The sequence below is a fragment of the Sus scrofa genome, chromosome 15 (genome assembly GCF_054392235.1).
Source record: "Sus scrofa isolate SSC_HxYL_T2T_F1_AM1 chromosome 15, Sscrofa_HxYL_maternal_Yorkshire_Landrace_v2.0, whole genome shotgun sequence".
In the NCBI taxonomy this organism is placed as follows: domain Eukaryota; kingdom Metazoa; phylum Chordata; class Mammalia; order Artiodactyla; family Suidae; genus Sus; species Sus scrofa.
This window is the reverse complement of record NC_139397.1, coordinates 50,296,093-50,322,919: the sequence shown is the minus strand read 5'-3', so window position 1 is coordinate 50,322,919 and position 26,827 is coordinate 50,296,093. Positions and strand designations below refer to the sequence as shown.

The 26,827-nt window shown below is 38.4% G+C and overlaps 1 protein-coding gene across 2 annotated transcripts in view; it reads left to right on the top strand.

Annotated features, from left to right (window-relative positions):
* Nucleotides 1-12,968, top strand: part of LOC146395835 (uncharacterized) — an 811,516-nt gene extending 798,548 nt beyond the window's left edge. The window contains exons 5-6 of one of the 2 annotated variants that reach the window (XM_084999815.1): nt 1,706-1,747; nt 9,387-11,729. In XM_084999815.1, the coding sequence (XP_084855941.1) occupies nt 1,706-1,744 (39 nt within the window). In that variant the 3' untranslated portion in view covers nt 1,745-1,747; nt 9,387-11,729. Of the gene's footprint in view, nt 1-1,705; nt 1,748-9,386 lie in introns of both variants that reach the window. The other variant, XM_084999816.1, reaches the window with a different exon arrangement.
* The last annotated feature ends 13,859 nt before the right edge of the window (nt 12,969-26,827 follow it).

The following is a 26,827-nucleotide window of genomic DNA, read 5'->3' as shown; positions in this document are numbered from 1 at the left end:
CCATGAGGCTGCGGGTTCAATCCCTGGCCTTGCTCAGTGGGTTAAGGATGCAGCTTTGCCGTGAGCTGTGGTGTAGGCCGCAGATGCAGCTCAGATCCCCTGTTGCTGTGGCTCTGGCATAAGCTGGCGGCTATCTGATTCGACCCCTAGCCTGGGAACCTCCCAAGAAAAGGCAAAAAGACCAAAAAAAAAAAAAAACTTCTACCAACAGCAGCTCTGATTTGACCCCTGGCCTGGGGACTTCCATTTTTCCATGGGAAAAAATAAATAAATAAATAAAAATGAAAAAGATCAGCATCAAATGTAGAGCTACAATACCCCATGTCATTGAAAATCCTGCATAAAACATTGTTTTCTCCTAGAAAAATTCTAAAAACTTAGTTTCCAAGATTATCAAATTGTAGGAGAGACTTCCAGATAATGTTTTATTTCCAAGTAGGTGCAACCCATGGACAAACCACCTTAAGTTTCAAAAACAATATAAGACAGCAAGTCCTCTTAAAGAGAAATCATGTTTTAGTCTCAAAGATGACATTATGTTATTTTAACTATGCAACGTGCAAACTTAAAAAGTTGAAAATATTTGGAGTTCCCGTCATGGCACAGTGGAAACTAATCCCACTAGGAACCATTAGGTTGGGGTTCGATCCCGGGCCTTACTCAATGGGCTAAGGATCCTGCATTGCCATGAGCTGTGGTGCAGGTCGCAGTCAGGGTTCGGATCTGGCATTGCTGTGGCTGTGGGGTAGGCAGGCAGCTGTAGTTCTGATTAGACCCCTAGCCTGGGAACCTCCATATGCCCTGGGTGCAGCCCTCAAAAGACAAAAGACCAAAAAAAAAAAAAAAAAAAGAAAGAAAGAAAAAATAAAATATTTATTATTAAATACCATTTATTGAGATCTTATGAAGTACTCAGTAACATGATAGATTCTTTCTTTCTTTCGTTCGTTCTTTTGTTTTTTCATTCTTTAGTTCTTTCGTTCTTTCTTTGTCTTTTGTCCTTTTAGGGCTGCACCCATGGCACATGGAGGTTCCCAGGCTAGGGGTCGAATCGAAGCTGTAGCTGCTGGCCTATGCCAGAGCCACAGCAACACCAGATCCAAGCCGTGTCTGCAACCTACACCACAGCTCATGGCAACGCTGAATCCTTAACCCACTGAGCGAGGCCAGGGAAACCGAAAACCTCGAAACCACCTGAAACCTCGTGGTTCCTAGTCAGATTCGTTTCTGCTGTGCCATGACTGGAACTCCAACATACTGGATACTTTAAACCTCACAGAATTCTCGCAGGTCAAATGAAGGAGCCCAATTTTACAGATGTGGAGACAAAGGCTCAAGGTTTCCTGGCTCCAATGGTGAGATTCTGACTCTTAGTGTGAAAGCTTTAGATAAAAGCCTATGCATCAGGGCCTGCAATTAATTCTATTATGGAACAGCACAAAATGGGCAGGAACTATGGCAGGACCCACATAGCCACCTCTCCTTGGAGTATAGCTTGTAAGCAAAGGCCTCCAGGGGCCGCCTGGATGAAGTTCTATTTCCATTTCAGGTCCCTATAATTAACGTCAAGTACTAAACATCTAGAGTGCTTGAAAGCTGTTCTCTTTGTAGATGATGCATTGACTTGTGTTTTTACTTGGCTGAAGGTCTTTGTGCAGAGCCCTTCATCTGACTTGTCACTTGCTGTTTTATCTCCCGATGCTAGGTCAGGTGCCGAGAACAGTTAAAGAGACCTGGAACATAAAAGGTAGGTCTCGAATTTCTTTTTTGTGCATATGCTTCTTTTTCCTTAGCTGTGGAACACAGTGCCCATTCATACATAATTAACAAAGACCTCTTGATCATCTGTGGAACTCTCTTCTGTGTGCTTGTCTCTCTCGATGATGCATCTTGTGTACTCTCTTTTACATCCTCAAAATTACATTTCCCTTTTCCATGTTCTCATCGTATATTTTTCAAATTAGCAATTTACATGTTTGAAACTGAAAATAACAAACACTAGGTAACTAGTATATCATGTTAGAACTGTTGCATCCAAGGACACCACTGGAATATTGTTACTAAATTTCTCTTTGCAGCTGGAAATAGAGGTGATTATCCATATGCATACACTTGATATGTCATTATAAGAAGTAAATCTATTGCTTAAAATAGCCCAATATAGACTGGCTTTTTGAACATAGCATAGCAGATAGTTCCTTCAGAATACAGTGTGGGACTCAAAGCACCATGGGACCTTGCTTCCTGGGCCAGTGGAGGATCAAGTGGACTGGCTTCTAGTTTAATGGGCTTAATGTTAGGTTTGCCCAGGAAGGAATGCTCAAGGCCAAGTTGATAAAGCGAGAGAAAAGTATTGAGACATCTGAAATGGACAGGCAGAGCTCAAGATGGCACCAGTGCCAACTAATAGGAGATGTTAGGCTTATCTGGAACCTGTGGGGTAAGTTTATGGAGGGAACAATGAAGGAAGCGAGGAAGGTCAGGTGAGGGATGGGGAGTTGAGTCACTTGAGAGAGGGCAGTTAATCTTCGTAGGTGGCTAATCTTTGCAGGCAGTTTTTCCCGCAGGCCTTTGTTTCTTGATGCCCAACTTGAGCATCCACATTCCCGGAGAGGGTCTGCAGCAGGTCTCCAAGGGGAAAAGCCACATTGGTGTGTGTGGGGCGGGGGGGGGGGTGGGGGGGTGGGGGGGGAATGTCTGTCACCATCCTCCTGGGAACCTATCACTTATCAGGATTGGTAGTGATTTAAACTCAGTGCTTTTTTTTTTTTTTTTTTTTTTTTTCCAAGTTGACTTTTACCTTTTTAGGATATTTACCTTACTGGAATTAGAATCTCTGTTTGCTTTAATTTATTGGTGAAAAAAATCATCTACTCTTTTTCTTAAAACCTGTATTTAAAACACGTGTGTTGGGGTTCCCCGTCATGGCTCAGCAGAAACGAATCTGACTAGTATCCATGAGGATGCAGATTCCATCCCTGGCCTCACTCAGTGAGTTAAGAATCAGGCTTTGCTGTGAGCTGTGGTGTAGGTCACATATCCGGCTTGGATCTTGCATTGCTGTGGCAGTGGTGTAGGCTTGTGGCTCCAGCTCCAATTCAACTCCTATCCTGGGAAATTCCATATGCCTTGGGTGCGGCCCTGAAAAGCCAAAAAAAAAAAAAAAAAGAAAGAAAGAAAGAAAGAGAAATAGCGTGTGTTAGCCCAGCTGCGTCAAGGTTTGCATCTTTTCTTCCCAACTAGATTATACTCTGCATCAAGACGTTAGAACCTTTCTTTAGATGCTTCTATATGTTCCCATATTCCTGGAATTTCTTTCTCCTGACTATTCCTCCAGTTTCCTTTCCTCTGTTCCATGATGATAAGCTCACCAGGGGGAAGTCTCTCTTTTTCTCTCTGTATTTACCTTCATTACTAGGGTATTCCATCAGTCCTTTTGGACTGAGCATTCTATTTGTAAGCATCACACTGTCAAGTTTATAATCTCAATCATAAACTTGCCTTTGGGCCCCAGATTGGCATATGTTACTTCATAGTTATCTTTTGCTCTTGGATGCTACTTTTTTTCTTTTAACCAAACCTATGAACTTCTACCCCAAGCTGTACTCAACCTGGCCAGGAAAATTACGGGTTAGGAATTTCCTTTAACTTCTCTTCATTTGTCTTTCTGCTCCATATTTCCATCCACAACCCTGGCAGTTCTGCCACCAAAAGACATCTCCACATGCTTGAATTCTCTCTCTCTAGCACCCTGTTCATTGACCCCCAGATTTATTCATGTCAAGAAATGTTTCTACAACACCTATGTGATAGATACCAGCTGTTGTTCTAGTAGAAGGGATTCAATACTGAACAAAAGCAAACCTGGATCTCATGGAGCTTACAACACACACTTATTGATCCCCTTCTATTTACATAATTATGGCAATAATTCTCTTGGAGGGAAGAATATATTGCAGTAGTGCTTTGTTCTCCATGGAAAGTTCTATCACTAATTATGCTCATTTCTTTGAACCTAAAAGGTGAATTCAAATCCTTTAGAATCGTCTAACTAGGTTTCAGGTAGCTTGTAATGCCTTGTTAACAAGTGAATCATAACCCAAAACAGATATTCACAGCATTTAAACTGTTCTTTAAGGAGTTACAGAGCTTGACCTGAATGATATTAGTGCTCATCCCACAGTGACTCTTTAAGTTATATGTTGTCATTTATGAAAAGTGTCTTGGTATAAAACTCCTTTCTCTGTTGATTACGGCATGATTGTTTCAAAACTACTTGCATTATTGCCTATTCTCAAAATGTGTTGCTAACAAAAAGATTTAGGATTTCAAATGTCAGTCAACCTAGAAAATATGCCAGATTTCACTGAGATCAGAATAACAACAAAAATAATTAAATCAACTTTTGAAAAAAAATCTAAGAAACTTCGACAAATATCCTAAAGGAATTGTTTCTTTTTATTTGGCAACGATGTGATTTAACAACCATTAGGGTTTTGATGAACATGACTTTTTTCTTTTCACAGAAACACAGAGGCTAGTAATTTGATAAGGCAAAAACAGTATTCACATTTAAAATTATGGTCTCTAAATATTTTTTTCTGCTAACTTTTAAAATACTTGGGTTAGTTCTGGAAATGATGCCATCAATGATAAATTAATCTTTAATAGATCATTAAAGAGAATTCAAAATCTTAAAGTAATTGATAATTTTGAAATAAGGAAAATATCAGAAATTTATTTTTTATCTATACATCACTGTATGAGATATAATTTTAATTAATAACATTATGCTTGCAGAGTCCTGATGGAGATTAGATTTCCCAAAATGCACAGGACATTGACATTCATGTGATCATTAAGAGTCTTCATATAATACACATTTTTCATTTTATTTGAATAATTTATTTCAACAATTTCTTCATGCGTTAATTCTTGCATTGACCAACTTGTTAAACTTTTTATAAGGTATCATTTTAGGGCGGTTTGCTATTTTTACAAAAAGTGTATACATTCTAACCACCTGGATTTACATGAAAATACAACTTTACCAGTTTTATAAAAGAAAATGTCAGCAGGTCAGCATCCTGTGGCCTAGCTTAGCAATATCAAAAAATAAAACAACTCCTCTCCCTATTTCATATACATAATATTATTTATATTGGAAAATAACCTTATTTAGCTCTTAGTTTCTTCAGAATATCCACCCAGTACCTAGCAAGTATTCAGAGCTTCATAATTACCTGTTGAACACAGGTAAACACCTAGAGTTAATTTAATTTTGGTCGTGCATTATCTATATTTTCAAACGATTTTCTTTTACTTTGTTAAATGTACAGAACACAGCTGGGGTGCTAAGAAAGAGGTGCATACTACATTATGACTTTTCAACATAATTGCTAAAACACAACATGGTTGATGAAAGATAATTTGATAGGAAATTCTGTTTTCAACTTTATTTTGGTTTCCTTTCTGCGTTCTTTGTATAATGCCTCACACATTTAGTAGGCCCAAATATAAACAGTTTTCTTGATGATCAATATTCATCTCTGCTCATTTTCTCTTTTTATTCTCATTTGATAATTTTTAAAAGATTTTTTAACCAATAGGAATTATAGCATTATATTCTGCAGCATGTTAGCTCCAATGGGTGTTTTATCGCCCTCCTAAAATTTAGTGAATACCACCCTAGTAGAAATGGTGAAAAGCAAGCTCTTTGGTGCTTCCTCCCCCTCCTGGCTGAGTTCCATATTACAGTCTGAGGTCTTTCTATCTTAAACCCATACAACTTACAGAAAGTTTCTTGCCCTATAGATATTCTCAACTTTCTACTAATACTTTAAGTTCAAGTTCATCTTTTGTTTAAAAATTTTAAAAATATATTTTAGCATAGTTTTTTTCAGCCATATTCAAACAACCCAATGTTAAAATAGCATAATATTAGAAATTTTGAATATGTGATTATGGGATGAGCAACAAGGAGTTATTGTTAATTTTATTGACTTAATTACATTCTGGTTTTGTAAGAAAATGGTTACTTTTTAGAGATGCAGGTAGATGTGTGTAGGGGTGGGAGAACATGATGTTTACTCTTTGCCTTAAAATCCATTAGCTATACATAAGAGAAAGAAAAATTGGATCCTTGGATCAAGTGTGTAAGCAAACTTTGAAAAAATTGATTCTGCAGAATAGACATATGGGACTCATTATACTCCTCACTCTAATTTGAGGGCTATCTGATTTATTTTTCAAATTAAAGTTTAAAACCATGTACTTCCATGTGATTGTTAGAAAACTTTGACAGCTCTCCCAAAATAGATATAAAATGCATGCACATTCGGGACTAGAGAAAGGAATTTAACTAGTACCATAGGTGGGAACATAAAAAATACAAACAACAGAAATGTGTCTGAGATGTGAGGGTAATTTGGATAATGCAGTAGATTTAAAATGCCTAGGGAACCAAGAATTTCCTTAATACCAGTTCACAGCTACATTGGAAAAGCCAGTTTGAGTGAAAGGAGCCTTGCTTGTGAGCGAAAGAATGGATGTCTGGGGAAAGGTTGCTGCCTGATCCAGGGGAGGATGGGCAAGCCCAGGGCAAAGTGATGCTTCCAAAACCCCAGGCTTTCAGCCACTGCGCCTGCTTCTGATTCATCTCATTGGCCATAAATTCATAATTTGTTTTCCTGTTAGCCATTATGTGCCTTAAACATACATATTATTTCATTACATTCATTGAAACAAATCCACAGCAACCAAAATCCTCTTAGGGTAACTTTCAAGAGGATTTTGAGACCAGAATCCAGATTAGAAGTAGCACTTGCATTAAAAGATGTTTGGTCTCCTGATGATAACAACTGCAGTCATGAGGGGCTTATTCTATGTCGGGAATTACACTGAATCTTTTTTTCATGCTGCCACTCTGTGCTACACACAGGTGTTCTTTCTTTAAGGATTGTTTTATTGAGGTGTGATCGATGAAAACCTGTGCATATTGGGTCTCTACAACTTGATGAGTTTAGAGACAAGTTTAACACCCATGAAACCAAGCGGTAATAAATATCAGCTCCCATTTTTCAGAAGAGAACAAGAAAATGTAGAGAAGTCATATGACTGCCCCAGGTGCTCACAGCTCAGGCACAGAGAAGGTGAGGTCAAGCCAGACCTGCCCACGGTTACAGCCTTAGCTCACAGGCAGCAAACTGTAGCTCTTCTGAACCAGAAAGAACAGCCCTCAGTGATGGGAACTGACTTGCCCATCTCACTAGCCAATGCTGCTTACAATTCTTGTCTCTTTCCTTTTCCTTTTTTTTTTTTTTTAAAGCAAATCTCTGAATTAACCACATTGCTGAATTACATTTTCCATGGTAACTGCTAGTTATTCCTTTGGTTACAACTATGCATAATTACTCCCCATCTTATTTTGGTCTATGTTATTTTTCTAAGTACCACAGTCAACTCTTCTGTACTGAATAGAATCAACCTCACAAAAGACCTTTCTCCAACCACAGAAGTCTCTGTCAGATGGACTCAGCCAAAGCCAGATACACATCGCGTCTCTGCTTCAACAATCAGCAAGCACACTGATGTCAAAACTGCTTTTTAGAATTAAAAAAAGCTATACTTTTTAAAGTGTCTTGTGCATCTAAAAGCCTTGGATGTCTACAACTTGGAAAGCTTAATTAGGGTTATATTTGGAAGAACTGGAGGATATATTTTAATTAGATAGCTTTAAAAATATTTCTTATTACAATGTTGTATTCACACATAAGTCCTCTGGTACTGTATTTATAACTAGCATCAAAGTCAGAAAATGAGGAGCACATTTCTAGAGCCCTAAAGTGATGGATAATAGGAAATGCTAAATTCTGCTTGGGTCATTACCATGGGCAGAAGCCTAGTGAAAAGAACACTGGTTCTCTATGTACTACTTTTTTTGGAACCTTCCTTTGGGTTTATAATGATTTCAAAATTTAAAAAAAAAAAAAATTTTAAATGGGTTTGTTTTTAAATATGAAAAGATTCAGAGCAGGTAAAGTCAGTTAATATTTCAGTTTTACTTCATTGAAGAGTGGCTTAAAGTATAAAAATAAATAACAATGATGAGGTACCACCTTACACCAGCCAGAATGGCCATCATCCAAAAGTCTATAAACAATAAGTGCTGGAGAGGGTGTGGAGAAAAAGGAACCCTAGTACACTGTTGGTGGGATTGTAAATTGGTGCAACCACTGTGGACAACAGTATGGAGATGCCTCAGAAAACTAAACATAGAACTACCATTTGATCCAGCAATCCCACTCCTGGGCATCTATCCAGAGAAAACCATGACTCTCAAAGACACATGTACTCAAATGTTCATTGCAGCACTATTTACAATAACCAAGACATGGAAACAACCTAAATGTCCATCGACAGAAGAGTAGATCCAGAAGATGTGGTACATATACACAATGGAATATTACTCAGCCATCAAAAAGAATGAAATACCAGCAATTTTAGCAACATGGATGGACCTAGAAACTATCATGCTAAGTGAAGTCAGCCATACAATGAGACACCAACATCAAATGCTTTCACTGACATGTGGAATCTGAAAAAAGGACAGACTGAACTTCTTTGCAGAACAGATGCTGACTCACAGACATTGAAAAACTTATGGTCTCCGGAGGAGACAGTTTGGGGGGTGAGGGGGTGTGCTTGGGCTGTGGGATGGAAATCCTGTGAAATCAGATTGTTATGATCATTATACAACTACAGATGTGATAAATTCATTTGAGTAATAAAAAAAAATGGAAAAAAAATAAATAACGAAAAAACAACGCAAATAACAATAACAAAAACAGAAAAAGCATGCCCAAATGAACTTATGTTAGAGGTCAACAATATTTCTAATGAAAGCAAGAGACATTACTTCTAGGAATTGAAAATACATTTTTCAAAAAAGTTCTGTGCATGTTGGGAGGGTGTGTGTATGGGTGTGTTTTCTGTGTGGGTCAGAGAAGCAAGTGGTAGAATACCCAATTCTGAATACCAAACTGAATATTCAAATAAAAGATTTTGAATGTGGGGCAGTTTCTCTAGAAAGGAGATAAAATCAGTACTCGCTGGTGTCTGCAGCCTTATCTCTTTTCTAAGGAGCAGGTTAGTTTAATCCTATCCTCTGTTTTAAAAATATTTGAAAAAAACTAAAGGAAAACAGAAAGAAAACACTTTGTTTATTCCAAGCAGTACTTTTTTTTTTTCTTAAAAAAAAAAGAGAAAAAAACAGGCCCACTAACTGAAGTTGGTCTAGTGTTAAGAAAGTGATAAAATCTTCAGAAACTTTTCCCTTTGATGTTCCCCAATTAAACACTTACACCTGCTTCATCTTTGAATGTCAGGAAAATTGAGATTGGTCTGCTCAACACAGGAAGGCGACTTTGAGGATGGAGGAACTTCTAATGTGAAATCACAAAATCCCAATCCTTTGAGGATGGAAATGTCTCATAGGTAAGTAATTGGAATGATTTGGTGATAATTCCATACTAAAGAAGTAGTTGATAAATTTACTTAGCAGTGTGCTTTTGTCAGTGGACCAACTAAGAGGAAAGACTTTTCAGTTTTAAGAGTGTCATGAGGGAATGCATAGAAGAAAACAAAAACAAAAACTCTGATTAAGTGATAGTGGTTAGGAGTTTGGACTTCAGAGTGGGCTTCTGGGTAAAGATCCTGTTTCTATCCTTCAGTAGCTGTTTATCTTGGGCAAATCATTTCACTTCGTCATGCCTCAGTGCCCTCCACTATAAAAGGAAGACACTGGGCTCAGTGGGTTAAAAGTCCAGTGTTATCACTGCCGTGGCTTGGGCCACTACTGTGGCGTGGGTTCCATCCCTGGCCTGGGAACTTCTGTGGGTATGCCCCCCCACCCCAAAAGAAATGAGGAAATGGTAATACCCATACTTCTGGGTTTTGTGAGCATTCAATAAAGTAATATTTGTAAAATACATACTAGAGGATATGGCACATGGTAAGCACTCAAAAGCTGTAAAATCCTCTTTTTTAATCATGTATTTCCAATAGCCGATACTGACTTATCTGCTGGTACAGTATGCATATGTTGAGATGTTAAGACTTTTCTGTTCTAAATGCAATTCTTCAGATGCCTGTTGCCCTGGCTACTCATTTAGGGAAGTACTTTTTTTTTTGTTCTTTTCAGCTTAAGGCTTTCATGGAAAGTTAGGAGAATAGCAGTTCTGTCCCAAATGTTGGTGAAAACCTACTGAAACTTTTCATGCCTCCTCACCCCCATTATATTCATCTAATATTCAATAGATTTTATTTGAATGTAAGGTACTTAACACCAGAAATGTTTGTACTTTTGGCTCATTCTGTCTGGGACCATGGCAGGCATTCAGTGAGTCCTTGTTAAATGGATGGTGTGTATGAAAAAACAGCAGCTGGTTAGTTTTTGAACAATTTGGTATCAATCTAAAGATGAGGTAATTTTCAGCATCATCTGAGAGCATCTCACCTGCTTTCTCCTACCTTCCCCTTCTTTTTTACATTCAGGCAGTGATACATCAACTTTCCTACCTGAGTACCTCGTCAGCTAACCAATGATTATCACAAAGGCCAGTCCTTAAATACACAGGTGTTTGAAAGAGTGTCAGGCAGTAAGAGAAGATCTAAGGCATCCAAAGTAAGGAAGTCTCAGGAGCAGAAGACTGTGCTATCATTTTCTTCCATTAATTCAATCTCTCTTTTAGATTTCCCATTATAGTTTATCTCAGGATATTGAATATAGTTCCCTCTGCTATACAGTAGGACTTTGTTGTTTATCCATCCTACATATCCTATTTTGCATCTGGTAATTCCAAACTCCCAAACCATCCCTCCCCCACCTCCTCCTCCTTGGAAACCATAAGTCTCTTCTCTCTGTAAGTCTCCTTTTGATTTGCAGATATGTTCATTTGTGTTGTATTTTAGATTTTATCTATAAGTGATATATGATATTTGTCTTTCCCTTTCTGACATGCTTTGCTTGGTTTGATCATTTCTAGGTCCATCCATGTAGCTTGCAAATGACCATCATTAATTTGATTTCTATTAGGTGTTTACTTGTGCCTATTTATGCTGGTCATACAAACATTGACCAACATTTATTGACCCAATATGATGTGATTGAGTCTCTGACTGGTTTAAAGTTGACCCTTTCTTAACTAAGCTTTTATTAATTTCTTTTATGAATGTTATCCTTGCTTTCCGTGTGTTCGGCGCTTTCCTGGTTGTAGCAATATCTGAAACTGACAGCACTGATGTCCTGAACTTAGCCAGAACCCACATTGGGACTTGGACCCACCCTAAACCCAGATTGGGACTCAAACCCACAGTTTTAAATTAGAATCATTCACCCAGTGTCTAGACTCATTGAAGTTCAGGTTTTTCATGCCTCTGCACAGAAGGAATTCATCAAGAGACAATGATAGGCAAGAAATAGATTTATTAAGATAGGATGCTTGTGAGAGATACAGCAGGCAGGCAAGGAGGATCTGACCCAGGATCAGATGGGCTACAGTTTTATCATCCAAGAGGAGTAGGGGTTGGAAAAGACCGCCTTTTCCTTTTTCTTGGAGTAGTAGCCCCTCCTTAGTATCCTTAAGGTTTGTATTCAAATCGGCAGAAGGGTGGTCCTCAAACTCTTGCTCTAGGTTTGAATCTGAATGCAGGCCTCATCCCATCCCCCACCCAATGACCTGAGGCCTGTCTTGTGCCTCCTCTAGTCAATCAAGACTGCCTTGTTCTGATGGTTCTCTTGAGCAGTTATCAACTTACAGTGAACTCCCAAAGTTTCCTAGGTCTCCCTCTCTATCTATGGTCCCATGTTGGAACTTCTACAGCTATCTGTGCCTACTCCATCCCTATCATTTGCACCCCCAAAATGAGACCTCTTCACCTACCCACCTGGAGCAGGAGGTGGTGGTGCCTCTATCAGATCAGGATCCCAGGGGAGGGACTGCACACCTGACAGGAAGGGTGCCCTGCTTCCATGGGAGCATGGAAAAAACTCAGGGTTTGGGATGCTTGTGCCTGGGTTTACATCCTCAATCTGCCTAAAGACAATCACTTACTCTGTACCTCAGCTTCCTCAGCTTTATGTGGTGCTAATGAACATTTTGTGAACAAATTGATAATGCATTTTATAAAAATCTGTGTACTAAGGAGCCATACAAAGCTGCTTATGATCTTTATAAACATATTCTCATTCTTCACAATTTTTGCTGCATATCATTTAAAATATGAGTTTTGATCATAAAGCTTGGTCTGCTGTTACATTTGCCAAGTCAGCCTGTGTCTGTGGACAGGATGGACTGGATACAGGATGTATACAGTATACAGGGTGTGTATAGGATGGACTGGATAAAAAGGTGGGAGAATCCGCTGAATTGAATTTCAGGAAAAAGAGGAAGATTTACCCGGGCAGCAAGGTAATTCCATTGCCTGCTGGTGATGGTGCTGCCTCTTAATAGGAGAGCAGAGCCTCTTTTTGCCTGTTTTTCTTTTCATACTGGAAAATACAATTAAAACTGCAAATATTTCTTGGGGGGAAGGTAGCATAGTCTTTTAAGTTCTCAAAAAAAGCAAAAAAGGCTTAGCTCTTCTGAAGAGAGCTGATTGGAGGAGAGACAGAATTAAATAGATCCTGAAGATGTCTAAGGAAACAGGGAGGAGTTCCCGTTGTGGTGCAGCGGAAAACGAATCCGACTAGGAACGATGAGGATGCAGGTTCCATCCCTGGCCTCATTCACTGGGTTAAGGATCCGGCATTGCTGTGAGCTGCGGTGTAGGTCGCAGACACGGCTTGGATCTCATGTGGCTGTGGCTGTGGCGTAGGTTGGCAGCTGTAGTTCCAGTTTGATCCCTAGCCTGGGAACCTCCATATGCTGCAGATGTGGCCCTAAAAAGCAAAAAAAAAAAAAAAAAAACAGGACTCAAAAGGAGAGAAACAGGGCAGAGGCATGGAGGGCATGCTGTCAGGGTTATGTCAAGGAAAAGTGTCCTGTGAGCCACCTCTTGAGATGGCCACCTTCACAACCTCTAATTTCCTGCATGTCATGAACTATTCCCACCCCGCCTGACTTTCTGCTCCTTTCCTCCCAACCCCTCATTTTCTGAGCCTCCCACAATGTTAGCAGGAGAAAGTATTCAAAACCCTGGCTTCCATCCCTGCATTCTTTCAGCTTGGTATTAAATGTCTGCTAAGCATCAGCTGAGCCAGGTACCAGGAACTCTGAGACAAATAAATAGTCCTAATTCCTGCTTTCCTGGAGCCTAGATTTAGCAGGGGAGACAGATTCATACTCTTAGCTGGTACTTATTGGGCACTTACAGAGTGTCAGGTGCCTTTCCAAGCACATTATGTGCATGGTTCACTTTATTATTTATGGTCACAGTAGCCTTACACAGCACATCGTTATCATCACCTCCACTTTACAGACGAGGAAACTGAGCCACAGAGGGCATGTACAACTTCTCAAATATTATTGCTCGTGAGCAGGAAAATCCAAGCCGTCTGTGCTATTACTCTGTTCAATAGTGCCCCTGGTTTTAAAGAAACATTCATCTAGTAACCTCATGAATGTATATGTAAGTACAGTATGGCATGTTTTCTGTTGCTGGAAAATGCCTAAGTACTTTATGAGGGTTAATATTTATAACAGCTGATTTAAATATCATTTTAATATGCAAAATAATTTTATGTGTTATGTGCCATCAGATCTTTGCAAGCAACTCTATTACGAGTTACAACACAGCTGGTCAAACCAGAAATGCTATCTTCTAACTTTAAACCTACTGTCTTTCCTCCATGGGTTCTGTTTTGTCTTGACTTTAATGTCTAAAAAGTACTTAAGTTATGCCAGTGCCCAATGAATTCAGTGCAGAAGTAGTCTTGGCTATACCTAAGGATTAATCTTTATGGGAACAGCAACTGCACAGCACAGAGAGAATATGCATTAAACCTTGAGAAGGACTACCTAAAGACATTAGCATTCATTACATTTGCAAATCTTGTCATGAGCTTCTGTTCTAAATATAAAGATGACATCTTTATAAAATATTGTTAATAACCACTTTACAGAGATAGATCATTGATAATCAAGAAAAGAGAAAAAAAGAAAGAATGAACAGAAGGGGGAAAAAGATAAGAAAATTACCCTGCCTAGACTCCTATCACTGACCTTAAAACAGAAGCATACTAAACACTTCACTTCAAAAGCATACAAATCAGGTGGACTGACAAGAAATCCCATAGAAGTATCTGCTTTGCAGAAACACCAAGAACCACTCTGGTAGCTGTCCTGCTTTGTCAAGTACAGAAAGCCCTTTTATTTCTCTCACTTTCCCTACATATTTATTAAAGTAGGCATTAAATTTTATCCTTTCAACTCTTTCAGGATTATCCATTTAGATACAGGTTGATAGCCTTCAGGAACTGTACTTTATTTTTATTTTTTTACCGATTAAATGGGTGCCGCAAACTACTCCCATATAATATGGTTCAACAAAAATAAGGAAATGTTATGTGCCAGGTCCTAAAGATAAAAAGGCAAATATCATTCTTACCCACCAGGATTTCACAGTTAGGAAAAGAAATGAACAAGGAAACACATTCTGTGGGTACATTGTATATCCAAGTGGAAATCACAGGAGGAGAAGATGGTCTTAAAAACCCTCCAGGGAAAGTCAGGCTGAGATGTGAAGGATGAGCCATATGATGAGCTGGATGAGCAAGGGGGATGGGATTAGAGTGGGGTGTTGGGGTGGTCCAGGGTCTTGGTTGTGACAGCAACAAATACAGGACAGATAAAGCAAGTATTTGTCAGTGGAGATACAAGAATAGCATGAGCCTTGCTGAAAATCCTTAGCCCTTTTTCTGTAAGAAATTCAGTGATGGATAATTTTAAATAGGAAAGTAAATGACAAGATGTTTATTTTAAAAGATCATCCTCATCTGAAAGACAATGTTTGAAAGGTAGGAGGACAGCTAAGTAGGTAAGAAATGGGTACCAGTTAAGAGACTTCGAGTCACATCTAACCAGAAACCTCACCCCACATCAGAGTAAATTAAAAGGAAATCAGGCATACAGCGGGTGCCTGATTAGGGCCCCAGAGTCCCCCGGAACCTTGCCTTCTGAACTTGCTGCTGAAACCGACACCAAATCTCAGAGGCGGTGTTTGGGGTGAAGGAAAAAAGAATAACTTTTTTGCTTTGCAAAGCAAAGAGGGACATGGCAGACTCATGACTCCCAAAATGGTGTGTCCCAACCCAGGGGGACCTGGTGAGGAGTTTTATAGCAATGGTTCAAGGGTGGGGTTGCTGATAAGGATCAGGATGTGTGCAGGGCCTGCCTTCCTTTAATCTGGCCATGGGGGTGTGGGGGGACTCTCCTGCTGAGATTCTGTGGTTCTGAGTTTATGATTGTAACTTCTCTCTGAAATAAAAAAGGCTTGATGGACTTCCTGTCATGGCTCAGGGGAAATGAACTTGACTGGTATCCACGAGGATGCGGGTTTGATTCCTGTCCTTATTCAGTGGGTTAAGGTTCCAGTGTTGCCGTGAGCTATGGTGTAGGTTGCAGATGCTGCTGGGATTCTGCGCTGCTGTGGCTCTGGTGTAGGCCAGCAGCTGCAACTCCGATTTGACCCCTCGCCTGGGAACCTCCATTTGCCGTGGGTGCAGCCCTAAAAAGACCAAAAAAAAAAAAAAGAGAGAGAGAGAGAAACGCTTCATCAGGTGGTTCATGTCTTCCATTTGACGAGAGTTTTAATTCTGCAGATGAGCTCCACATCGTTATGTGTATCCAGGTGCAGGAGCCCCACAGAGTCCTGCTCAGTTTCAAGCTCATTAATTCACATGCCTACCTTAAGACCAACAACATCTTTCAGTTAGGAGCTCTTGGCTGACCAGCTTATTCTTAGATACCTGGCTGACTGTAGTAAAATGACTAGGATTACAACCCCTGACTCAGACAAACTGGATTTATGTCTGAACCTGGGGATGGTTCAGTAGCTGCATGGCTTCCACTGGCCATAGAGCAGTCAAGATTTTATTCAAAAGGAAGAAAATGGATGATGAATAGGAAATAAATTTGCTCTATCAAGTCTGTAACTAAACAGCAAACTAACAGTCTGTGTGTTTACAATTATCCACTTGTGCAGTATATTTAGTCACATACATTTATACACATTATATATACCATATATATATATATGGTAGCAGAGGCTCAGGGGTCACATAGGGGCCACCGAGAGGCAAAACAGAAAGAAACACCTGCTTCCCAGCAGCTAAGGACACAGTCTAAGGTCTTAGAACCAGAGAGAGTTGAGAAAAACCAGGTTCAAAGTTTCAGTCCAATCATAGATTAGACTGAAGATAAGATCTAGACAATGAGCCTGCTATTTAAGCATCAAGTAAGAATTTTATAGGAGTTCCCATTGTAGCTCAGCAGGTTAAGAATCCTACTAGTATCCATGAGGATGTGGGTTTGATCCCTGATCCCAATCAGTGGGTTAAGGATCCATAAGCTGTGGTATAGGTTGCAGATGCTGCTTGGATCTGGCATTGCCGTGGCTGTGGTGTAGAACAGCAGCTGCAGCTCTGATTCAACTGCTAGAATGGAAACTTCCATATGCCACAGATGTGGCCCAAAAAAGAAAAAAAAAAATTGTTTTGAGCTAGTTGTCCTCCAGGACCAGCGGCAGCAGTTTCACTGGGATGTTGGTGAAAGTGTGAGCATGTCAGACCCTGATCCCTAGGAAACTGGAATGTTTGCTGAATCTTCTGTTCCTGAAAGTGATGTGTTTCAAGATCACTTGACTAAAAACTAGTTTATTCTTTTCCTTTGTATCCATACAAGCCCACAGAGGCTCATTTGTACAGATTTCAATATTTACATGATGAAATGGGGCACAAATAGATGAGCTAGTTGACCATAAATTACAAAAAGAATCATTGATATCAAGCAATGAAATTAGCCAATCCAGGTTAGAAGCCATGCCGAGCCAACATTGTTCTTCTGGGGCCAGAAGTTGGCTTGTAAGTTTTATATTTGCCCCTATAAATAGAATGAACATATATCTTTATTTATTTTCTTTTTATTATTATTAATTTTTTTAGGGCTGCAGGTTCAGCATATGGAAGTTCCCAGGCTAGGGGTCGAATCAGAGCTGCATCTGTTGGCCTATATCGCAGCCATAGCAATGAGGGATCTGAGCCCCGTCTGTGACCTACACTACAACTCAGGGCAGTGCCGGATTCTTAACCCACTGAGTGAGGCCAGGGATTCAACCTGCATCCTCATGAATACCAGTCTGGTTTGTTTCTGCTGAGCCATGACAGGAACTCCTCCGTATTTATTTTCAATGAGGATGGGTTCATGTGGAGAAAAGAAAAAACAAAAAACAAATAGGAAAAACAGACTTTGTGACACCTCCCAGAAGACCCAGTGGGCATATTCTTGGAATTTGATAAGGAAGACAGCATTTTAATTTACCTCAAGATAAAGCTATTATATCTAAAAGTGACCCCCAAAAATAGATTTGGAAGTGTCAAGTTTTGAGAATTTTTAGCACTTTACAAATTCTTGAAGATATAGAAAATTTATTTTGGTGGTGAATATATATTCAGAAACCTGTAAATCATGTGTCTGGAAAATTCATTTAGACGTAAGGATTTCTCCTGTGGAACAAATACACCCCCATCAACAGCAAGGGAGGCGACCTCCCCTACACGAAGTTTTGAATCCTGCTGAGGAGAGAAAGAATTTTATCTTGTAAATTAGCAGTAACCATCTGATTAGATTAAATTAAAAAGTATCAGAATTTAAGACTATGGAAACCTCCAGTTCATTTAATCCATGCCTCTGCCTTTAGGTACAAGCATCTATTGTTTAGTCAAACCAAAAGTCTCTAAGGAACTTCCAAGGATAGTCAGTTACAGCCAAAGTAATTTACTCCCAATATAAATGGAAGTCACAAAATGACTCCTACAGGAAGCACAAACGCCTCCCTGTGGAGCATACACTGCTTTTTCCTTTTCTAATTTGACTGTTGCTATAGGACAAGTCTCCCTTATCTGTTTTGTTTGTTATGTAACACACTATTGACATGGAGTGTGTGGAGTTCTCCTCACACCCCCAGTTCTCCATCCCTCCAGACCTCAGCTGGGTGTCCTGCACTTTAATTCAATGCAGACACTAAAGACCTGAAATTCACATCAGATCCCACATGTTAAGGGCTCAGCCCTACAGATGGCTCCCATTTCAGATGCCAAGTGCATGTCTGGACCACCTGCTGACTGACCAGCTACAGGCAGAACTTTCCTCTAAGAATTTTCACACCTAAGTATCTACTAAAAATAACCTTTGGGAGTCCCCTGGTAGCCTAGCAGGTAAGGATTTGTCATTGTCATTGCTGTGGCACAGGTTTGATCCCTGGCCAGGGAACTTCAGTATGTTGTGGGAGTGGCCAAATAATTTTTTTTTAAAGTTTTCCTTAAAATAAAAAGCATACTCAAAAAAAGATAATATTTTGGTTATGCATTCAAAAAAATCCACCCATGGTTATTGCAGCTTTTTTTGTAAGAAAAGCAAGAAGAAATACAGCCTAAATGTTCATCAATACAGCAATTAGTAAATAAAATTTGGCATGTTAATATAGATCTCTGTCAAATAGCAGATCAAGTAAATGAACCAAATCAACAATTATAAATCTTGAAAATTATGTTGAATAATTTTCAATATAATTTGAAGCATGTTGTAAAAGCATTTACACAGTATCACAAAATGATTTTGACATAAAATACACTACATTTTAGATACAGATATCTGAAATACGTGGCTTCTCTATCTGGTTTCTTTCACATAGCATAATGTTTCCAGTGCCCAACCATACTGTAGCTAATAATAGCACCCCATTCCTTTTTTATGGCTTAATAATATCCCATTGTATGGATATGCCATATTCATCCATTCATGGACACTTAAGTTGCTTCCATGTCATGGCTGCCATGAATAATTTCTGAAATGATCATTCTTATACAAATAGTAATTGTATTTTTTTTTTTTCGTTGCTCTTGTGTCTGTACCTGGAAGCAGAGTTTTGGGGGTGGTTTGGTAACTATAGCTGCAGCTTTTGGAATTGATAAAATGTGATGCACAGTGGAGGTGGTATTTTACCTTCCCACCTGCAATGTTAGTAACTTCCATTTCTCCATATCCCTGCCAGCCATGTTTATTGATGTATTTGTATTGTTATAGTCATCCCAGTGAGTGAGAAGTGGTATCTCATTGGGTTTTTATTTGTATTTGGCTAATGATTTATAATTTTGAGCATCTTTGCTTGTGATTATTGGCCATTTATATATCTTCTGTGGAGAAATACATAGTCACATAGGTTTCCAGTTTTTCAACTGAGTTATTTGTCTGTTTATTTTTGTGTTCTTAGCTTGCCTAATAAATTCTGGAGACAAGTGTCTTATCAGGTAAATATACTTTCCAAATCTGTGATTGTATTTTTACTTTTGATAATGCCTGTTAAAACGAAAAAAATAACAATAAATTCTGGTTTATTTTTCCTTTTTTTATATTCATATGTTTCATAAATAAGAAATTATTACCTAACACAAGGTGAAGAAAAGTGCCTCCTACACTCCCTTTGCTGAGTTTATTTTTTAAGTTTTATCTCTTGCATTTAACCATGTTTATTTATTTCGAGTTAGTTAGTTGCTATATAAAGTGTGAGACAGAGGTCCAACTTTAGTTTTTGCCTTTGTGTATACATTTGCCCCAGCATCATTTGCTGAAAAGACTATTCTTTTTCTATTGAAGTGTCTTAGTACCCTTATCAAAAATAAACGACCATAAATATCTTTTTCCTGAATCTCAAGTATATTCTATTTACTTACATGTCTATACTTAGGCCAGCACCATGCCATTTTGATTAATACATAATTTTGTAGTAATTTTTTTGTCATTAGGAAGTAGTTTTCCTCCAACTTTGCTTTTTATTTACAAAATCTTTTGGCTCTTCTGGGTCCTAACATTTCCATTTGAACTTTAAGATCAGCTTGTCTGCCAAATATCTGTCAAAATAGAAGCTGGGGTTTTCACAGGCACTGCATTAAACCTTCTGTTAAATGTGGGGTGTGTTGCCATTTTAACATTTTTAAGTCTTTCATACCATGAATATGGGATATCTTTCCATTTATTTAGGTCTTCTTTAATTTATTTCAACCATATTTTGTAGTTTTCAATATATAGATCTTGACCTTGTTAAAAGTATTGCTAAGCAGTTTAGTCTTTTTGATGCTATTTTTTTCTTTTTTGGCTGCACCCATGGCATGTATAACTTCCTAGGTGAGGGATCAAACCTGCACCACAGCAGTGACCAAAGCCCCTGCAGTAACAACACCAGATCCTTAATCCACTGTGCCACAAGGGGACTCCATTTTTTATGCTCTTTTAAATTGATTTTTTCTTAATTTCATTTATTGATTGATTGTTGCTAGTGTATAGAAATATATCTAATTTTGAAATTTATCTTCTATCCAGAAAACTTCCTGAACTTGTTTGATATTTCTAATAGGACTTTGTTGTTTTTTGGATTCTGTGTCTTAAGAATGTGTCATTCCCCCAACAGAGACTGTATTATTCCTTACTTTGCAATCTGGGTGCCTTTTATTTATTTATTTTTCCTGCCTAATTGCCCTGATTAGAAACTCCATAAAATATGAAAGAGAAGTGACAAGAATAGAGATCCTTGTCTTTTTTCTTATCTTCGGGGGAATGAGGTAGCTGTGACTGTTTCTTAAATACCCTTCATCACGTTGAGGAAGTTGCCATCTAATTTGACTCTGTTGAGTGATTTTTATCATGGTAGTATTGGACTTTGTCAAATGCCTTTCTCTGAGTCTGGTGAGATGATTATGTGGTCTGTGTCCATTATTCTTTTAATACCATGCATTACATTGATTGATTGTCATGTTAACCAACCTTATATTCTTGCATGAAACTCTCCAGTTGTCATGTATACTCCTTTACATATGCTATTAGATTCAGTTTGCTAGTATTTGTCAAATTCTTTTGCATCTATATTCATAAGAGATATTGGCCTGGAGTTTCCATCTTGGATCAGCAGAAACTAATCTGAATAGTATCCATAAGGATGCAGGTTCAATCCCTGGCCTTGCTCAGTGGGTCAAGGATCTGGTGTTGCCATGAGATGTGGTGTAGGTTACAGATGTGGCTTGGATCTGGCTTTGCTGTGGCTGTTGTGTAGCCTGGCAGCCATAGCTCCGATTAGACCCCTCGCCTGGGAACCTCCATATGCCTCCAGTGCAGCCCTAAAAAGACCAAAAAAAAAAAAAAAAGAGAGAGAGAGAGAGAGATTTGGGCCTGTAGCTTTCCTGTGATACCTTGTTTTCCTTTTATCAGGGTAATATTGTGCTCATGGAATAAATTGGTAAATTTTCCATCCTCTTCTATTCTATGAAAATATTTTTGAAGAATTTGTGAGAATTCTTCTATAAACAATTTGTAGAATTTACTAGCAAATCTCTCTGGGCCTGAGCTTTTCTTTATGGGAATTTTTAAATGAATGATTCAATCTTCAATCCTATTCTTTATTGAAGGTCCATGCAGATTTTCTACTTTTTTTTTTAATTAAGTCGGTTTTCAGAAGTATCTTCATCTGTTCAGGCTGTTATAATAAATTATCATAGACTGTGTAGCTTAAACAAGAAACATTTACTCCTCATACTTCTGGAGGCCAGGAAGTCCAAAATCAAGTCACTGGCAGATCCAGAATCTGCTGTGGACCTGCCTCCTGGCTTGTAGGTGGCTGGCTCCCATGGCTCCCCAGGTCATTTTCACAGAGAAGAGAGCAGAGAGAGGAAGCAGCTTTTGGATCTCTTCTTCTTCTTCTTCTTTTTTTGCTTTTTAGGGCTTCACCTGTGGCATAGGGAAGTTCCCAGGCTAGAGGTCCAATCAGAGCTGTAACTGCTGACCTACACCACAGCCACAGCAATGCAGGATCTGAGCTGAATCTATGACCTACACCGCAGCTCATGACAACTCTGTATCCTTAATCCACTGAGCAAGGCCAGGGATTAAACCCGCATCCTCATGGACACCAGCCAGGTCCATTACTGTTGAGCCATGATGGGAACTCCTTTGTGTCTCTTCTTATAAGGGCACTAATCCCATTGGCAAGGACTCCACCTTCATGACCTAATCACTTCCCAAAGGCTCTCTCTCTTAATACCATTACATTGGAGGTTAGGATTTTAATCTGTTTGCCTTATTTCTTATTTTTCAAGGTTTTTAGATACTGTCTAAAGAAAGACTATATCAGGAGTTCTCATGGTGGCTCAGTCAGTTAAGGAACCAACATTGTCTTTGTGAAGATGTGGGTTTGATCCCTGACCTTGCTCAGTGGGTTAAGGATCTGTCTTGGCCACAGCTGTGGCATAGGTCACAGATGTAGCTTTGATCTGGCGTTGCTCTGGCTATGGTATAGGCCAGCAGCTGCAGCTTCCATTGGGCCCCTAGACTGGGAACTTCCATATGCCATAGGTGTGGCCATAAAAAGAAAAAGAAAAATCAAATTCTAGTAAAGAGAGTGAAAAAAATCTAAAATTCAGAATTATACTAAAAAAGTAGAAACATTGTTATTTATTGGAAGAAAATGATATTCATTATCACTCCTATGAATAAATACCTTTGGGACAAACGTTTGAGAAACATGGCAGAATAGTGCATTTATTTATGTATAATATCATTGTATGCTACAAGAAACATTTAATTTAAAAAACTATTGAAGTATATAAGAAAATTCAGAAAAGTTCTAAAGAAAGTCTTCTAAAATTAATGTACAAAAACTAATAGTTTATATGATGTGACCAATGACTAGTAAGAAAATGTAACAGAAGATAATATTACATTCACACTGGAAATCATTGAATATAATTTAATAAAAATTGTGTGGGGACTATGTGAGAAAAATATTTAGGCATAGCTGAGGGACTTCAATTAAAAATTTAAGATAATGTAGAAATACACTGTTTTATTTTGCTAGAAATATTGATCTTGTAAAGTTGGAAATTTTCCCTTACCTTTTAAATTGACTGTGATAAAATTTAATACACCAAAATAATATTATTTAAATTCTCTAGAGAGCATTGTTTTTAATTTTACAAATTACCATAATTCATCTAATGAATTTAAATAGGTAAAAAAAAAATGAAAAGAATTAACATCGTTGTTTCATCTACATTAATGGGATCATTATTCAGAAACAAACCCAAACATATATGAGGATTTAAATCACTCTAAGGTTTGCAATCAATGAGTTTATGAGAATTTGTCAAAAAATGATACTGTGATTATTTTCTCACAGTAAAAACCCTAACATTACGATCCAAATTGGCCTAAACTTAATATAAAAATGAAAGCATATAAGATATAGAAGAAAGTACAAATATATATATATAGTCTATATATATATATATAGTCTTGGAATGAAAGTCCTTTCTATCAATATTAATAATAGTAATATCTAAATTACATTTATGAACTGTCAGTTATTGAATACTCTGAAGACTTAAACATTGAAATAATACTCCATTTTTTCTAGACTGATAACACTGCAAAAACATCTGCTAGGGGGAAAAACTCATAAACGATTTGAATTGCATGATGTGTATTATAATTAATTCCCTTTAATGACCAGAAGATTCACCCAAACCTGTAAGAAAAAGAAACACTCAAACAGAAAAATGAGCAATTTAGGTGGACTGAAATTTCACAAAGAAGACACAAATACCCAATAAAGACAGGGAAGGCTGCTAATAATTGGGAAAACATGCAACTCTAGACAATGTTAAACACTCACCTCTTCTCAATCGGCAGACAGTCCTTGTGCGTTGTGGAGAAAACACCACACCCCTGCACTTCAGGCAAGAAGATGGGCACAAACATTTCAGAGGACAGTTGCCAATAAATATCTACATTTAAAATGCACATTAAACTTTGATGAGCACTTTCAGGATTAGGAATTTAAATTATGAATATACTTTAAAAAAAAATCAGAAGACAGGTAAACTAGAGTGTCAGCAGAGCATTATAGTTCTAAAGATAAAAGCAACAGAAATGCTCATGAAGAATGAAATGGACTTAAAAAAAATCATTCATCCTCATGATAGCATAATATGGACTAGCATGCATATTTTTTAAAAGACTGAGAAATATTTATACCAAAAAAAAAAATGAAACTCTATGAATGGGAAATAAAGCCAAGGCTAAGAAATGGTGTGTTTGGTATGAGATGTTTTGAACATGACAATGATCACATATTCCTGGGAGGAGGATGTCAGGCAGTAAGTGCACTGTGAGTAGGAAATTTTATCGTTTGAATTTCTTTTTTCTTTTTTGTCTTTTTGTCTTTTTGGGGCTGCATCCATGGCATGTGGAGGTCCCCAGGCTAGGGGTCCATTCGGAGCTAAAGCTGCCGGTCTACACCACAGCCACAGCAACGTCAGATCCTTAACTCATTCAGAGAGGCCAGGGATTGAACCCCCAACCTCGTGGTTCCTAGTCGGATTTGTTTCTGCTGCACCATGACGGGAATTCCAGAATTTCTCAACCTTGTGCATGTATTACTACTTACTAACACTTAGAGGAGTCATCATCTGGACTGTAGAATTATTTGACATATTCTACTGCCCCCACATATTTTTCTATGAAAAAGTAAAAATAAATGCTATTTTTAAAAAGTGGGAGGAAACAAACTATACAGAGTAACCATTATATCAGTAGCAGAAGAGCTCAGCTGAAAAAAGATTGGGAAGCAAGTCAGGGCCCCAGGCCAGCAAGCTGGAATTTAAACAAAGATTATGGTCAGTTTAGGCCACAGGGTTGTTTTGCAGGCCTCATATCGTGGAGATTAAAAATATTTTTTCAGGAGTTCCCGTTTTGGCTCAGTGGGTTCAGTGGGTTAAGAACCCAACATAGTGTCCCTGAGGATGCATGTTCTATCCCTGGCCTCTTTCAGTGGGCTAAGGATCTGGCGTTACCGCAAGCTGAAGCGTAGGTAGGTCACAGATGTGGCTCGAATTTGGGGTTGCTGTGGCCATGGTGTAGACCAGAAGCTGTAGCTCTGATTCAGTCCCTAGCCTGGGAACTTCCATATGCTGCAGTTTTGGCCCTACAAGGAAAAAAAAAAAAAAATTTTTTTTTCAGAAAAGAATTAGTTTAACATAGAAATTTGTATTTTCAGATATTTTGGAAGGACCCACCATTCACCCCCATGGGTTGTGTAACCTGAGGACTTTGGCTGAATAATGATGACTTTTGTTACATGGAGGATATGCTTTCATTCTCAGCTCATGCTTAACTAACTCTGGGAGGTACTGCATGTCACTCTAGAGTTCTACTGTGTAGTGCATAATGTTTGGATTATTCTTAGATTTTCGTTCAGGTATTTCCACCTCCATTTAGCTTGCCTTTCAAATTTTTGCCTGAGAAATCAGTCATAATTCAAATTAATAATTAATCGAAATGACCATCTTAGCTAGAACTTTCAGATATTTTCAAAGAAGCTAACAGGTGACAAAATGATTGTTTGCCTTCATCCCTGCTTGTACCTGGTGGGGCTGCTGTAAGCAATTGATCATGTGAGAGATGTGCTTCAAAGGAGAGAGAGATGGAAAAAGACTCCTCATTCAGTGCTTCCTGCCAACACATTCAGCTGTAAGTGCATTGGAGATCATTTGCAAACATCTGGAGAGAAATAGATATGTTTGAAGATCCAATATCAAAACTGTGCCAAACGCGTGATGGCTTTACCGATTTACACCATCCCTGAGAGATGGGAACTCAGGGAGATGTTGATAGTCTGTGAAATCACACACACCTGAAAAATGGACACCTCTAACGTTCTTCTACATTAATTCAGATGAATTCATATATTAGCTCACCAGCTCGTGAGCTGAAAGCTCAGTGAGAGACTGATCTAAAAAGTGATGGTAAATGATGCAGAATTACAGCAAGACTTAGGGATCTAGGAGCAGCTGGGTCAGCTGCTGCTGATTTGATGATACACATGAGCAGGAAAATCTTTTTTGATCTCGCTGAATCCCAGAACGTTTTCTTTAATACTCGCATTAAACACATAAAATGAAAGAAAAGCAATTCACAGGGTTGTTTTTTTTTTTTTCAGTTCACTAAAGTTTGACAGCTAAAAATCCACTATAATTACTTAAAAGATCTTTAATAACTTTATAAGGGCATATTAAACAGGACTCTAGAATACTGTGGTTATTTTATAAACCTTTAAGTAGAATTCACTTTATGAAATGTTAGGACAATGATCATCTTTAGCACTTTTCAAGTCACAGTCCAATTTCATTTACATTCTATCTCAGATGATCCCCACACAATCTGTGTTATTGTCCTTATTTTACCTGAGGAAACCAGACTTGTTTGAATTAAGGGCCGAGCCCCCAGGGAACCACAGAAATTCAGCTGGAAATGAAGGTCCCTCTTTTTAATCAAATGCTCACTCTTCTCAGTAGCCACTTTCTCCCACCAGGCATAGTCAACAAAGATCTGTTGGTATGATTTGACAGTCAACTGTGAAAAGCCCTGGTCACAAAAATCCCTGGAGTGTGGCCTTGTATGGAATCTTACTCTTTTTTTTTTTCCTTGATTAATTTTATTTTCTTTCATTTTATTGATTTTTTTTCTTTAATTGTAGTTGATTTATAGGGTTGTAGTAAATCCCACTG